The sequence below is a fragment of the Nymphaea colorata genome, chromosome 11 (assembly GCF_008831285.2).
Source record: "Nymphaea colorata isolate Beijing-Zhang1983 chromosome 11, ASM883128v2, whole genome shotgun sequence".
Classification (NCBI taxonomy): Eukaryota; Viridiplantae; Streptophyta; class Magnoliopsida; order Nymphaeales; family Nymphaeaceae; genus Nymphaea; species Nymphaea colorata.
Window position 1 is genome coordinate 1,137,579 of NC_045148.1, and position 15,298 is coordinate 1,152,876.

A 15,298-nucleotide genomic window follows, 5' to 3' on the forward strand; every position below is an offset into this window, starting at 1 on the left:
TGCCCGTTTTTAGTAGATTTTTAAAAGAGGAATATTTGATGTGCAAAAACGACATTGCAGATCTTGTTAGAAAAATTGCATGAATTTCCCCAGGAGCCATTGACGCAAGTTTTATGATGTTGCATAAATATGCGATGCGAGGCTCCATCTGCAAAGTAAATCACTGCACGCCTGCAGTGCAAGCAGAGACATGTCTCAAATGGCTACCAACTTAGTTCGGTTTGAACTTTCAACTTGATTCATCAGTTCTGCCCAGGTGCAGAAACTGACTTGGAATATGGGTGCCCTTAGCAACAAGGTAAGCCATGATCATGCCTTTAATAGCCAATCAGCTTCACTATGGTCGGTCCAGATTCAAGAGAATTGCAGATGCCCTTTGATGGCAGAAGGTTTAGAATCAAGGAGCAGAAAAAGAAAGGATGTTCAATACTGGCCATATTATATTTTCTTCCATGTCATCCCAAAGCATGCTAAACCAAGTTGGTCAAGTGCGACCATGGTTGATGCTATGTCCACGATTACATCTAAGTTTCTGTGAACAGAAACTATAAGATACCACATACTACACAATAGAATTTGCAGCCCCGTACTTCTTAACTGCTTGGAACAATGCCAAGCCAAGCACAGAACTACTCGATTCAGTTGCTTGTTGGTGAACAAGTGACAACAAATCGACGAGCGGTGCCTTGTTTTCCTCTTCAAGCTCAGGTGTGGAGCTCATGAAAACCTTAAGAGGCTTGCTGGTAGACTGCATCCTTTCATTCTATTCTAGCCAACTCTCCTTTCACTCAACGATGATATGCTTGAACCCTGGCTCCTCAGGCTTCCATTGTTGGAATATCCAGATGACATTTGAGTCTCACTTATCACTTCCTGCAAGGAAAAAAGAAAATGAAAACAAGATGCACTGCTTATTAGGAAAAGAGATAGAGATAATGTCCAACCGTGATAAGTAAATAACTGTTACATTCATAGATTAAAATGGCAGCTGCCTGAAAAGTTACCTGGCGCGATGAAATTATGCTGTGGTTAGGAGAAGGAGTAGCACTTCCAACGAACATGTAAGGCATCATGCTCTTCTCTCCCATGGCTGCAAGCTTCTTAAGCTCAGGTAAGACCACTGAGCCAAGATCAGGCCTGTCCTTCCTCCTAAGTTCAGCACAATTCAAGGCCAACTTTGCAAATGTGATGGCTTCTTCCACAGGCCAATCAGGAACTGTTGGGTCCAGCATCTCCTTGAATGTTCCCTTGTCAAGAGCCCGCTCGACATGGTGGGCTAGACCCATTGCTGGTTTTCCTGTGACAATTTGCAGTAGCATGATTCCAAGGGAGTATATATCTGACTTTATTCCAAGCATCCCAGTTTGCTGATATTCTGGATCTATGTAACAGAATGTACCAGCTGCAGATGTCATCCTATACTGGGTCACATGGTCAGCTACACTAGGAGGCACTAGTCTAGCAAGTCCAACGTCGCTGATCTTGCTAACAAAGTTCCTATCTAACAAGATATTTGCTGGTTTAAGGTCCCGGTGCACCAGTGGCTCTGGTTTGGTCTGGTGAAGGAAGAGCAAGCCAGTTGCGATCTCTGCTGCAATTCTAAATCGAAGCTGCCATGAGAGAGATGGAGAGTTCCCACGCCTGAGGAGACGGTCTTCCAAGCTGCCATTGGACATGTACTCATAGACAAGGCAGCCATACTCTGGACATGCTCCCAGAAGCAGAACCATGTTGGGATGCCTTATACAGCTCAAAACTTCAACCTGCACCAAATTGATGGGTGTAATCATATTCTGACCTAATAATCCAAAACATATGAACTGAATCCAAAACATATGAACTGAATTCAAACATCAACAAGGACAGGGTTTGATCCCTGGAACTAAAAATTGTTGAAAGAAAAACAGAAGAAACAGATGGTTATCTACCTCCTGCTGGAACTGCATTCTGCCCTGAGCTGCATCAGGCCTCAGGACTTTGATTGCAACAGAGGTGTGGTCCAGATAGCCTTTATACACAGGGCCATATCCGCCTTCACCAATCTTTCTTTTCTCTGAAAAGTTTTCCGTTGCAATTTCAATTTCTTCAATGGTGTATTTTCTGTATCTGATGTCTGTATTTGCCAATGCATCCAAGGCCTTCTTCTTTTCTTCTGCTTCCCTGAGTGCTTTCTTCTCTGCATTTAACCTCTTTTGTGCTTCCAGCTCTGCGATCCTTTGAGCTGCCTCTGCTGCCTCAATAGCTGCTTTACACTTTGCCTTCTCGTTTTCTGCAATTGCTAAAGCCGTTTCACCAGCTATCCTTGCGGCATCTAGCTTATGTTCCCCCTCCATTTTCCAACGATGCAGTTCTTGTGCCTAGAACGTGTAAGCGCAGTATGGACATGTGAGTAACATGGAAGCTTTTTTTCATTCTATTAATATCATGCACTTCAGCAATCCTAGCCTTCAATCTGCACTTAGAAACGTAAATATTTATCTGCTATCACGATGACTGCTAATTGCTGTTGAAATGAAAGAGAAGAAACACATTCAAAGGACTATTGCCATGTCAAAATTTTTTGATAAAATTTCATGCAAGTTCCAATATTTGAAGACAGTCCGCAAAAATAGTTTCACACCACAAACACTTAGGAAAACGTATTTCAGCAAGAATGGTTGCAAGTGAATTCACAAATCTAATAAGAGTGAATTCATAAATCTAATAAGATTGATCATGCAAACGTTTAGATACAAGGATACCGTTGTTAAAAACAAGAGAATAACAAAATAATTAAATATGCTGTTAACATTGAATTGAGCACCACAATCAGTGGAGCTCACTCCAGTTCAAATAAGAAGTTTGACAAATTCTACCGTATATGAACAAATCCCAGGAGGTAGTTTGACAAATGGCTTAAGGTGCTGAACTTGTTTATCCTACGGTAGCTTTGCTACTAAAATTCTGAGGGCATGGAGGAAGGAAAATTTACTTATTGGGTTTTAGATTTTTTGTTTGTAAATCTGATAACACCAATTGGAAGAGAAATGAAAGTATGCAGAAAGAAAGCACATAAACAATATTCTTAAGTAGAAGAAGATCCCTAGATGAGATTTGTGGATCATTCTCATGTGACAAATTTTCTCTTGTTTGGAAACCATGAGTCCCCGTCTGGTTTGAGGCAAAAGTTTTGCAGCACTCAGGTTTTACCTTGTTTGATTGATGGAAATAAAAGGCAAAAAAGCATTTTCATGAATGATTGTTCTAAAAAAAAATGTTGTCCTTTTCAAGATTTATAAACACTAAATTTCTAAATCAAATCAATATCCAATTATTACCAAGCACAATGGTTTTAACTAACCAATCGAAGGCCATCCACAGTAACAAATTATGAGTCAATTATTTAGCTATTTCATACTATGACTTACTCTTTTTCATCTACAACGATTAACTGCTTTAAGTAACCGAAATGTAAAACTGTTTAGCTTCACTTTGAAATACTTTTAAGTATTAACGGAGAAAAAGATAACAAGAGTCAAAAGACTAATAGTTAAAGCGTGCAGTGTTTTTTATGTTCAGTACGCATACAGTTAACCACTCAATGCATCACTAATAGAATTATCCGATTATTACATGCAGAATTGTTTTTGTAGAAAGGATTTTGGAAAAATAGAGCATGGAACAATCTCTTATTATATGTTCAAGCATGTTTTTCATCTTTATCTCCTCTCGCCTTCCTCGTCATCATAAGAACAAAACAGCCGATATAAAATTAAAAGGAATTAGGATACAATTTTTGCTAAAAAACAGTAAAGACCGCTTGCCGTGTTCGAGAACTTATGAAGTTTTGCATAGGACCCACCACTTCCGGAAAAGGTTTTGCCAAAACCTGTTGGTAGTTACCAAACAAATACCAAGGGAACAATGTCATTTTTTTTAATCTCCCCAGTGTATATATTTTCCCACTTCAAATCTAGTCACTAGTGCTTTTATTTCCTTCATGGGTTTTCCTAAATTGCTTGCTCAGTTGGTAAGATAATTTTCATATACCTTCTGTTTCGCAGATATTGCTTCTTTGCATGCATTACTGTACATATCCATTGTTTGCTTCAGTTCAAGCTTCAATCTCCTCATTTCAGCTTCCACTTCCTCCTACAAGACAAAAAAAGGAAGATATTCCATGCAATGTTAAATAGTTGATGAGAAATGAGTTTCTCCTGCAGAATGGACTCTTTTTCTGCTATTCACCCACCGCTGTCTGCGACGACCAAGAACTGCCGCTGGCGCGAGATAGTGAAGAGTAGTCCATGTCAATCGAGTTCTGTTCAGGAAATTTTCTTAGCAGACGAAAAGGGGACTCAAAACTTATGCGTTGTTCAAAGGAGGTGGACTCTTCATCAGCACTACGAGTGTAAGAGAGCCTTGAAGGAGTTGCTGAAGCAAAACTATCATTCGGCGAAGGAAACATTCTGTCTGCGCCATCTTGGCTGCTGGGAGTAAAAGATGAGTCGACATCCGTCAGAGACCTCTCGCTAACATGACGCAAACCTAGGCCTGCACCTCCTCTTGGTAATGGCGATCTGTTTGTGCCAAGACAGGATAAGAACCTCCTTTAGATGATGACTTAATTCAACAATGACCAACTTCCTAAACTCATCAAGAGATTGAACCAGTTCAGCTACTTATAATTCAAACAACTAGATTTGTTAACTGTACAGCCTGCAGGGAAGGGCATTGATGGCTCTAAGCTAGCTAGCAGATCGGCATTAAGCTTCATCAAATACTCTGCATATCCTGAAAGTTTAACTTTTTGGGTTTTCATTCACTTGGAAAACCACCAAAATTTTTGAATGCGAGACTTCTGCTAATTTAAAGCATCCACCTTCACAGCAAAATTTTTCAAGCTGACTTGAACCATTCATATTTACAGTAAAATATTCTTGGGATCTGACTTTCATAAAAGGATCAAGTGTTGAATCCCGTAAAGAACAAAAGACAGTTTTATTTACTTACTTCATTGTTGCATCCACTTCGTCGTTATCAACTGTAACTTCAAACAAACAAGGAAGCCAAGTAAGCACGAAAAACATGGTCCACTAAGTTCTGATCAAACTCATAAACCATCAACCAACAAGGTAAGAACATGATGACAACTGACCTTTTGAGATTGGCGCGGGAGGTGGATTCTTTACTGGCTCAAGCTTTTGGATCGTCAGAAGATTGGTGGTCTGCCGGACAACGGCCGGCACCGACCTGGTCGCCTGCCGGACGGAGGAGACCTTGCCCTTCGAAATGATGTATACAGTGCAAAAATCCGGTGCACCTTTGTAAACAGTAGTTGGAACATCTGTGCTCTTAAATCTTCTGTCACGAAGGAGCTGATTAGGTAACGGGATAAACATAACAAATTCAAAATGGAGTATCTATAAAGGCAGCTATTTCCATCCACAATACGTTCTTACATGCCGAACTATTACTTCGATCAGAAGCAAAGGACGAGCTACGCAGACGACCCTACTACTCAAATTCATTTTGGTTTCGAACATCGAGAGTTTATTTTCTATAGATAAAAAATCACCTCCCTGGCTGCTTGATGCCGCCGTAAAAAAATTCAAACTTATGAATAGCACTCGTGGTATGTTAACGTCACATAGATTGTGTGCATATAAAATGTTTATTCTCTGTGTCTACTCATGCATAAAAGATTCACTAATAGAGCAATGAAAATACCTAAAGAATCCAGTTTTTGGCGAGGCGCTGAGTACAAGAACTGCAATTGCATAATTGGTAATATACTCGATGATCGCCTTTGCTACATCGCTGTCTTCTATAACGACTTCATGGCAAGAAATCTGCATCCAAAGCGCTATATGTGAACACTTGAAAAGCACAAAAGATGAAAACAAGTTATACAACTGTGTTGCATGCACAAGAGTTAATTCCTTGACTTTCGAGTTTTGGTTTTCACTACGATTAGCTATTATCGTGTGTGTGTGGGCCTATATATATATATATGTATATATAAGAGAGAGAGAGAAAGAGAGCAGAAACAAATGCAAAAGAGAGAATCTTACATCTTTACGCATGCAAAGGCATCGGAATGGAAGTAGCACTTCCTTTACTTCGTTCTCGACCTGCTGCTTGTACGCCTTGGCTTCCTCTTCGCTAGCATCTGAAAGTTTTCCACAGTGACGGATCAACATTGGGTGTACTGCATATAGCAAAAGGAAGATGGATGCACGCATTTGCTCGGTTAAGTGCTGGGTGCCGTGACTATGCACGCTCACCCGTTCTTCTTCGACATGAATGAACGTCCTTAGATGTCCAATATCAGATCTCTGTCCTCAAAGCTGTGTTCAAAAGATGTTCGGCATCGCATATTTCTTCCCGGAGAATGTTGTCAGTTCAGGCTAAGGTATCGTAGGTGGCTTGTTTTCACCAACTAGATAGACGTTGCAGAAGGTTGGAATATGGAGAAGCTTAGGTACGTAGCGAGTTGGATAAGACTTAAACATGGTACAGCTAATTAAATGACAATTCTCCTTGGGCCTTAGTATATCCGACCAGTTTGCGTTCTTAGGAGAGCCAAGATCATCGTGTTCTTAATCACCCAATCTTCGTTCTAAGAATATAATGTGATTGTGTCCGATGTTTGCATGTTAGATTTAGAAACAATACTTGTAAGCGCATCATGTTTCTTGTAACAGAACTATGGTGTTCTTACAATACGTGCCTTGAAAACATGATTATGACTAACACATTATCTTCCTTATCAGACACCCTTTAAGAATACCATGTCCCGGCTGTACTTCTACGGTATTCGTTTAATGTCAACAATAGCCTTATATTTTAAAGAGCGACAGAGACTTACTCTAATTACAAAAATTATGCCTTTCTTTGGTTAAATGATACAGATGGCTGAAACATTCGAATTGCTAGCCTTGCTAATCATATGAAACTACCATAAGAAAAATTTTGATATTTTCAGAAATAACAAAGATGGTCGTTGTTGGCACTTTAAAAGGTGTATGAATCTCAACATTTCCATCTGTGAGGATATATATATATATATATATATATATATATATATATATATATATATATATATATATAAGAGACTGCACTTACTTTGTGGGACGGATTGGAGCTTCTCCTTGACGTGTATGAGGATGAGAGTCTGTCCCTTGCCCAGGAGGTTATCCACCGCCCACTTCAAGGCTACCTGACTACCCTTGTCCTTGTCCACGGCCAGCGCCACCGCTGCTCCACCCTCCCCCTTCTTCTCCACCTGCTTCGACGTCCACATCACCACCACCACCTCCTCTTTCCCTCCCACTCTTAGAGATCAGGTAATTGGAGTTTTCGGCCCAGCCAGGAGAGAGGCAACGAGGCGACCTCTCTCTGTCTCTCCCCTTGTCTCTGTTGCTGCTAGATTCGGTCTCTCGGCCTGATCTTCCCCTTCTCCTCTTGTTTCTTTTTCTTCCTTTCTTCTCCACAACTGAAGTTTTGGGACGCCGACTATGTGGGCATGGGGTAGAGAGGAGTGGCTGGTCGCGGAAAGCGGGATTCATGGGGAAGACCTTTTACTTTGACCTTCCCTTTCTGTCTCCTCCTCCCTTGGCAAAGATGAACCGTGGCCTCCCTAAAATCATGGAGCATCCTACGCGCTTTAGCCAACAGTTACTGTGCCTCCCCACATGTTCATCCTTCCCTGCTCCTGGTTCCTATGCGTTGGGGGCATAAGCGGGCGAAGCTGGTTAAATGTTTGGGCTAGAACCATGTTCGGGTGTTCAAAGTTATATGAATGCTTATAAAAAAGGAGACACTGAATGGACGAATGAAAAAGCTAAATGTTGTTTTTTCATTTTGACATGGTCAGACCTGAGTTGTGGGTTGCTAGAGCTTTCAAGGACCTTAATGAAATGGGTTGTACTTTCTTATCATATATTATGTTCAAAAGCTTATAAAATATTTGAATGACAAACAAATCCGAACATCATTATAGTATATTAAGAAAATGACTTTCGCAATATATGGATATTGGTTATCTGTTTAAAACTGAATGATTCAATATTTAGTTCAAACCAAATTCAGATCCGACCATATGTTGTTTCTTAAATCCACATCCAATATTCAAATTTCTTAATCAGATGCTATTTTTTTTTTCCCATATGCGACCGTTTTTAAACAAGTCGTTTAAATGTCACAAGCCTATGCATTGCTAGAATACTGAACACACCATTGTATGTTCGACCCCCGAACATGCACCAAGATTGAATTCTCGGGTCCTTAACGACGCACTCCCTTTGAATACAAAATTGGAAATGTGAGAAAGCACTTTCGTGCTCCATCTGGCCCAGTCCATTTTATCATTTCTTCTTTTCCTTGTGACCAAAAGAATTGACTGCTTCCGTCCAAGATATTTTGATAAGTCCTGCTGGTCATAAATGGATGGACAATGGTTTCATATATGATTGGCATAGACAACAACTTCTTCCTAGTTGATCATTTCTTGGTCATGTCCTGTAGAGTTGGGAGTTTGCCTTCTCATGCCAATGATAATTAGGTGCATGCTGCATGCGGGTGATGAAATTTGTTCTAAGCTCGAACCTTTATCTCCTCTACCCCAATCTTAGGAAGGCTCTCTCACTACAGGGAAAGGAACACGCTTAACGGATAACAATCTCTCTTAGGTATCCTTGGCGCATTTCCAACTAGTATAGGTAACAAGCAGGGGGAGGTGGAGGAGTTCGGCGTCCAGCAATGGTGGGCAGGGGTGGCATCCGGCAGGCTTTTCTGGCTTTGGTCAGGCGATACTCGAAGACAAGGGCGTCCCCTCCGCCGCCTGCCCGGGTGGTGTTGAGGGTAGTGAACAACGTCGCGAAGCTGGAGCCGGCCAGAACGACCCCTAGGGCCCGGCAGCTCTTCTCCCTCCCGCCCTTTCCCGGCGTCCCCTCCCGGCTGCCCGGTCGGAGGATTCCTCCTGTTGCGGAAGGGCAGGAGGGCGGCGCTTCTTCCAGCCCCCGGGTGACCGCTATCACTTGGCTTAGATACTACCTCAAAGACGTACCACCAAAAGTGATCCGCCGCCATTTCAACAAAGGCCAGGTTGGTTCCCGACTTCCCATCGTTTTTCAGTCTTTATTCTTCAATGGGTTGATTGTTCTCGTTTTGTTCATTTACTTTGCGTTCCTTTCATCTTATCACTTGATTTCCTTACTTTGTGTTTTTTGATTTGTTTCTTGGCTTTGTCTCCATTTTCCGATTGGTTGGTTGCCTCAATTATCCCACTTTTCTGTTGTTTCCTTTTGTTGGACGTCTTAAGTCCGCGATATTGAGTTGTAGTTACTCGTTTTGATGCTTGTTTTGGAATAAGATTCCACTATTTTCTGTAATGGCCACCACTGCGTTTTTTGATGTTGAATGGCATCTATGTTCACGAGTAGAGAGATAAACAGGAAGTTTTGCAGCCCTGACTGGTGATGGACGTAGCAGTTTGATAGAATAGGCTACAGGGTTGACTCCCAGTTGGTGTGAACAATGGAAGATCTTGGTTCCTTCTGATCTTTGTCTACTTCATTTTGTTGTTTCACCTTAACTTCTTGTCGTGGGATACCGCAGGAACTTGCCCCAGCATCAGTTACCGCAGTGGCATAAGAAAATTCCGTTACAAAGTCATAGTTTTGATTAGGTTCCGAAACATGAGAGGTTGTCCAATCTCATTAAGAAGAGATATGGTGAGCAGAAGACAACTAAGAGGAGAAAAATTATTATTCTGGAAGAATCTACAGAGCTGTTTAGAGGAGTTAGGAAGATGACATGTTGTGTATGTGGTTTTTTGGTAACAAGTAAGGTGGTTTAGTTTTATGCTTCTAATGGTAGTTCAATTTAGTGGAGCATTACTCTTGAATGAGAAATGAAGGTTTACGGATAGTGGTGGAGCCAAAAATTTTTTGCTAAGGGAGAGACTAAGTATTTATGCTTTAAATTTTAAGGGGCACTTATATACAAATAAATAAAAATTACGGAGGTATCAATGTAGAAACAAGGCATTTTTTCTGGCTAGCTACACTTGTCTCCGCTGCTGCTTACAGACATCTGCATAGAAGCCTTGACAGCTTTGGTTGTAGATAAGATACATAATTTTGCACTTTTATAGTCTTCAATCCTCTAAAATCAATTCACACTCAAGTGTCAAGTGTCAATGTTTGTGGACCTAAATAGCTTTTTCATCTTAAAAAATTTATCTTACTAACTTACTTCAAATGAATGTTTTAAAATTGTTGAGTCTTCTTGGAAACTCTCCTTCGAAATTGATTTTGGGTGAGAGGAAGACACCCGAAGAAGAATAGCACCACGGGAATCAAACTGATGAATATATTTGTCAACTAGAGTGTCGCTGGCCACCTTTTCCAGTAGAGGAGAATAGCACCACGGGAATCAAACTGATGAACATGCTGTTAACGTGTCCGCCAGCCCAACTGGCTATGATATGCCCCTTGGGGCCTTCCAAATTGATCTTCTGCAACAGGGCCAGGAATAAGAGCTTAGGCACACGTCTGTACCTATCACAACAGTTTTCTGGAGTGAGGAATCACGTCCATGCTAGTAGCAGTCAAGTGCAATTTTCTATAAAATGAATGCATATGTGCTGCAAGACTGAGTGACAAAAATTTTTACTTGTTCTGTTTTACAGGTAAAAGTGGAGTCCTTCGATCTTATTGATTCACTTGGTCTAAGGAATTGTCAAATGCCAGTTTTGAAAAGGGTATGGATGTCCATTTAGTTTATATGTCATTCATGTTATATGCCACTTCTGACCTTGCGTTTTTCTGTTTTTGCAATTTTTTCCAGTTGATTTATTTTTTTAACTTTACAGTGCCTATACAGATAAGATGTAATGAAGTTATGGAGACTGGCATGAAAGTCTGTGTACCTGTGTCAGTGTGTGAGGGTAAGGTGAAGAAGAGATATGATACCATTCCACATGGAACATTGTATCCTAATGCAGATGAGATAGAGTATATACGACGGCTTGTTATGTACAAGGCATGTCTTAAGTTCTTTCCATGGATATGCTTTTATGAGATCTTTCCTGAAGAAAATCCTTATGATATTCATGTTTGTGACATCTAGGATTCTGCAATAATTGTGATAAATAAGCCTCCAAGAATGCCAGTCAAGGTTTGCAAATTCATTCTTCATTATGTGTCTATTGGTCTATTAGATGTGCTGTTGGTGTGGTTGCATTCAATGGTGTTTAACATATGGACAATGACAGGGAAATTTACCTGTTCACAACAGCATGGATGCATTAGCTGCAGCTGCATTATCCTATGGCAATCGTGAGGGTCCCAAGCTGGTAACTCACTGTACATTATTTATTTGGTACATCAGATGAAAGTACTCTCAAAGCGTCAAAATCAGCTGCCCTTTTTCATTCAGCTCCAATGTCTTTTCAACTGTTAGTTATATGTAATATGACTTTGGTTTGCTTCTCTCACTGTTTTTTCATTTAGTTACCAAACCAGATTACACTGCCAGTCTGTCAGTGATTAAAGCTATGAATATATTGGCTTTTCATAAACTGATCTCTAAGCAGTGCCATTTCTTTTCTCCCCTTACGGATACTGAAACTTAATGCACAGAAGGGCATGTTTCGTGCTAAATAAATATCTTCTCTACATCAATACTTGACACGATTTATGGATTCTTTAGTAAATTCAAAGTTTATATTAATGAGTTCTGTAGCTGACATGACTATTTCAGGTGCATCGTCTTGATAGTGAAAGTAGTGGCATTCATCTGTTGGGAAGATCAAGTGAAAGTATAGCTCGTCTACATCTTTTGTTTAGTGACAGAAACAGAGCCAAAACCTCTTTGGAGGTAGGTGTAATATTACATTCTATCTGTGCAGATTTCTTTTTAGTAGTGCTTTTTGAAGGAAAAACATGTAGTACTTCAGAAGACTGGGATTGAGAAGTGTCTGGTTTCGTGTTGTTCAAACAATTTCTGCTGTATTTTTTTATGAGAACTGACTGAATATTTGGTTACTTTGTATTTGTTCTGTGCAGAGTTGGAATTATGCTGTTGAAGCAACGGCCCAGAGGTTCTGGGCATTGGTGATTGGTACACCTAAGGAAAAGGAAGGTGTAATTTCAGCTCCTTTAGCAAAGGTACATGCTGTCACTTTAACGTATTTATGTGCCATTTTTCACAAAAGAGGCGCATTCAGTCATTTTAGTTGATTCTGAATTAGGGATGAAAGTTTGAAACTAAACGAATTATGAGACAGGGAGTTTTGTTGAATTTATAGAGTTGATTCTGGATTGTGAATAAACAAAAAAATGCCAAGACAGGGAGATCTTCATGTTTATATAATGTCCCTGCGTTAAATAAAGTGTCATGGGTGTCTTAAGATCCTACTAGAAGGGGATTACATTTAAGGTAGCCTTCAGCGGCATGAATCCATCTTTGGTGACACTCGTTCAAATTAAGGCTGTCTCGCTTGTAAGGCTTCTACAACGGCAGGCAGGTCTTTTTTTGTTATCAGATGCATCAAATGGATCTTGTCCAGCTGCATATGATTTATATGTGGTTAGATTCTCATCTGATTGATTAAATCAATCCCATGCCTCCATGCTTGTTCTGCTTAGGCAATGCAAGTGCTATGGTACCAAGTCAATCCCATATGTATGTTCTCTCTCTCTCTCTCTCTTTCTATCTGAATCTCACTCTCACATTCACACACAAATACACATGTTTGTGTGCAATGTCTGGATTAAGTGGAATGAATAGTAAGTGAACTGGTCTTGATTGCTTGCCATCTTCTAATTGCAGGTTATATTAAAAGATGGAAAAACAGAACGAGTGATTTTGGCACATTCTTCTGGAATAGATGCTTCTCAGGAAGCGATCACAGAATACCGTGTATTAGGCCCCACAGTCAATGGATGTTCGTGGATTGAACTATTGCCAGTTACTGGAAGGAAGCATCAGGTATAACATCCTCAGCGACTCTCCAGTAGTTCATATGCATGAGATGTAGAATTTTCTCAGACCATGGACTGAACATGCTTATAATTTATTTTATTTCAATAAACTCCATTTGTTTTGAATCATTTATTTTTCTGGGCTTGGAAAATTGAATCATATCTGTAACATGGTTGTCTTTCTGGACAATACTTAGTCACTGCAAAATTGTTGAGTTGAAGAGAGTTTTCCACATATTGGACTAATGGTCGTTGGTCTGTAAAGTAGCCTTGGATGTGCTTTTCCAGATAAGTTATGTCGGTTATTGCAATGTATTCTCTGATTTAGTGGCTTAGAATTGTTCTTTCATGGCAGCTCCGTGTTCACTGTGCTGAAGCTTTGGGTACACCAATCGTGGGAGATTACAAGTATGGTTGGTATGTGCACAAAAAATGGAAGCAGATGGATAGGATAGACATCGATCCAGAAACAGGAGAACCATATCGAATGAGGCGGCCCGAGGGCTTAGATGTTCAGAAGGGTAGTGTTTTATCCAAGGTGCCTTTGCTTCATTTGTATTGTAGGGAGATGGTTATCCCCAATATTGCAAAATTTATGGAAATTTTCCAGTCTGGAGAAACCACAGCCAGTCAAACGCTGGAGAAGAGGCCAGATGTGCTCCGATTTGTTGCACAAATGCCATCACATATGAAGATAAGTTGGAATATCATGTCATCTTTCTTGGTTTAGTTGCCCGCTTTTCTACTCGAATTGCAGGGGTTGTGATTACGCTAACTTGGTGCTAAACCGACAATTACCCCTCCTTCTGTCCTTCATCTATTCCAGGTGAGCAATATGTTAACAACCCACAGCTCAAAAATGAGGCTTGAAAGCTCCCTATTTCCTCTGCTTTCAGTGTTCTGGTACACTCTTCAACTTCAACTTAGGTACCGTGCCCCACCACTTAAGCCACAGAAATATGACATCTAAGGGAATCAAACTAGAGGCCTACTTTTTCGCAGCCCCTAACCTAACCAGTTATACTATGCATCTTGAGGCAGCCCTCTTCATCCATTGAAAACAGTGCGTTATATAGGATCTTATCCTGGCAAGGTTGTGCGACAGCAGTTCTGTATACCTACCAGCTGGCTGTGGCTTAAGACCTCCAAGTCGATGGGGGTCAAAAAAGTTGGTACTTAATGGTTATAAGTTCATTGAAAATTATAAGTTCATTGCAAAAATTCCATTTGCTCAATTGAGTTTCTCTTGCCCCTCTTTTTTTATCCTTCATCTTTCTCTTTTTTTTATGAATTCAAAGAGGTTTCGACGTAATTCATATTTATTTGATTTGATGAATGAGACCCGAAACCTTTATTATTTCAACATAACGAAAGAGTGGAAGATTACTTTTCCTTTTTTAAGGGTTTGTTTGGCAATAAGAACAATAATATACTATTCTATTTATCTGCCACAATAATTGAGTCTGATTCTTTAAACTACATAATACAGTACCTGATTTCTATGAATATGCCTCAAAGTTTAGGGCAGATACATAAAACAATATGTTACATGACCTCCAACAGTTGGTATGGTTTGATATGAGTCTATATATAATCAGGGGTAGCTGGAGGTCAAGAGGTTGGTGGTTAGAGTACGGTATGAACTGCTACAGGGAGAGGAGGAAAAAATGGGAACGTCACAGAAAAGGCAAACATTCCTGGTGGGTCATGTCTACCTGGAAACATGAACAAAGGAATGATCGCTTTTTGCTGTGTTTTGGGTTTCAGTGGGATGCTCGTACCAGATTGGGATCGTTAGCACACTATGAACATAAAAGTCGAAAGGTTCTCAACTACGTTGCCTTGCACAAGCATAGGCTGAAACATGAACTAAGCATACGGCCCCCAAGCGCACTGCTTTGGGTTGGGTGCCTGTGGAGATTGAGAAGATTGACGACGGTCTAAAGCTTAATACATCAGAGATCAATAGTCTTCAATATAATATTGAATTAAAATATATTCTAAGGCATGTTTGCTCCCTTCGGGTTCCTACTGATTCTAAGGTGGATTTAGGTTGACCGCAAATTGTTAAGATGAGAATGGAGTACTTGTATCGTTTCATTAGAAGAAAAATGGTTTTCGCCTAAGGATGTTTGGAATAGTTAAGAGGGTGGTTTTTGTCAGTAACTATTAGATATAGATGAATATGTCAATAGCATATGAAGTAGGGGTAAGTGGACAAATTTTATGTTTTTCCCTTTTGAATTGCCATGCTGAGCTTAAATCATATCAGGTCAGGGAAGCATGCCCGTATTAAACTTCAAAGTTTTCAAACAGATCTCTTGGAC

At 40.2% G+C, this 15,298-nt stretch overlaps 2 protein-coding genes across 5 annotated transcripts; one reads left to right on the plus strand and one right to left on the minus strand.

The window, feature by feature from the left end:
* Positions 1 to 421: 421 nt before the first annotated feature.
* LOC116264704 (U-box domain-containing protein 35-like) lies at positions 422 to 7,426 on the minus strand. 3 transcript variants are annotated; one of them, XM_031645056.2, is made up of 10 exons: positions 7,108 to 7,426; positions 6,054 to 6,151; positions 5,710 to 5,831; positions 5,138 to 5,343; positions 4,993 to 5,023; positions 4,232 to 4,559; positions 4,030 to 4,131; positions 1,929 to 2,357; positions 1,005 to 1,763; positions 422 to 873 (listed from the first exon to the last, which is right to left on the minus strand). In XM_031645056.2, the coding sequence occupies exons 1-10, from the start codon at positions 7,283 to 7,285 to the stop codon at positions 769 to 771; spliced, it is 2,358 nt and encodes a 785-aa protein (XP_031500916.1). In that variant the 5' UTR covers positions 7,286 to 7,426; the 3' UTR covers positions 422 to 768. The 3 variants fall into 3 exon arrangements, with proteins under 3 accessions (XP_031500916.1, XP_031500913.1, XP_031500914.1); XM_031645053.2 differs by having other exon boundaries at positions 4,993 to 5,029; XM_031645054.2 differs by having other exon boundaries at positions 4,993 to 5,029; positions 5,138 to 5,340; positions 7,108 to 7,425.
* A 1,042-nt stretch (positions 7,427 to 8,468) lies between these two features.
* LOC116264705 (RNA pseudouridine synthase 3, mitochondrial) lies at positions 8,469 to 14,206 on the plus strand. Of its 2 annotated transcripts, none has more exons than XM_031645057.2 (9): positions 8,469 to 9,087; positions 10,676 to 10,747; positions 10,834 to 11,028; positions 11,116 to 11,163; positions 11,261 to 11,341; positions 11,749 to 11,865; positions 12,054 to 12,155; positions 12,820 to 12,978; positions 13,327 to 14,206. In XM_031645057.2, the coding sequence occupies exons 1-9, from the start codon at positions 8,743 to 8,745 to the stop codon at positions 13,699 to 13,701; spliced, it is 1,494 nt and encodes a 497-aa protein (XP_031500917.1). In that variant the 5' UTR covers positions 8,469 to 8,742; the 3' UTR covers positions 13,702 to 14,206. The 2 variants fall into 2 exon arrangements, with proteins under 2 accessions (XP_031500917.1, XP_031500918.1); XM_031645058.2 differs by having other exon boundaries at positions 8,470 to 9,087; positions 10,870 to 11,028.
* The last annotated feature ends 1,092 nt before the right edge of the window (positions 14,207 to 15,298 follow it).

Coding starts and splice junctions, on each gene's coding strand:
- LOC116264704 (XM_031645053.2), bottom strand. CDS start 7,285: ATGTGGACGTCGAAGCAGGTGGAGAAGAAGGGGGAGGGTGGAGCAGCG. Junction 6,152..7,107: donor GCTCCAATCCGTCCCACAAA/GTAAGTGCAGTC, acceptor GAAAACTTTCAG/ATGCTAGCGAAGAGGAAGCC. Junction 2,358..4,029: donor CAATATCTGCGAAACAGAAG/GTATATGAAAAT, acceptor TACACGTTCTAG/GCACAAGAACTGCATCGTTG.
- LOC116264705 (XM_031645057.2), top strand. CDS start 8,743: ATGGTGGGCAGGGGTGGCATCCGGCAGGCTTTTCTGGCTTTGGTCAGG. Junction 9,088..10,675: donor GCCATTTCAACAAAGGCCAG/GTTGGTTCCCGA, acceptor TCTGTTTTACAG/GTAAAAGTGGAGTCCTTCGA. Junction 11,866..12,053: donor GAGCCAAAACCTCTTTGGAG/GTAGGTGTAATA, acceptor TGTTCTGTGCAG/AGTTGGAATTATGCTGTTGA.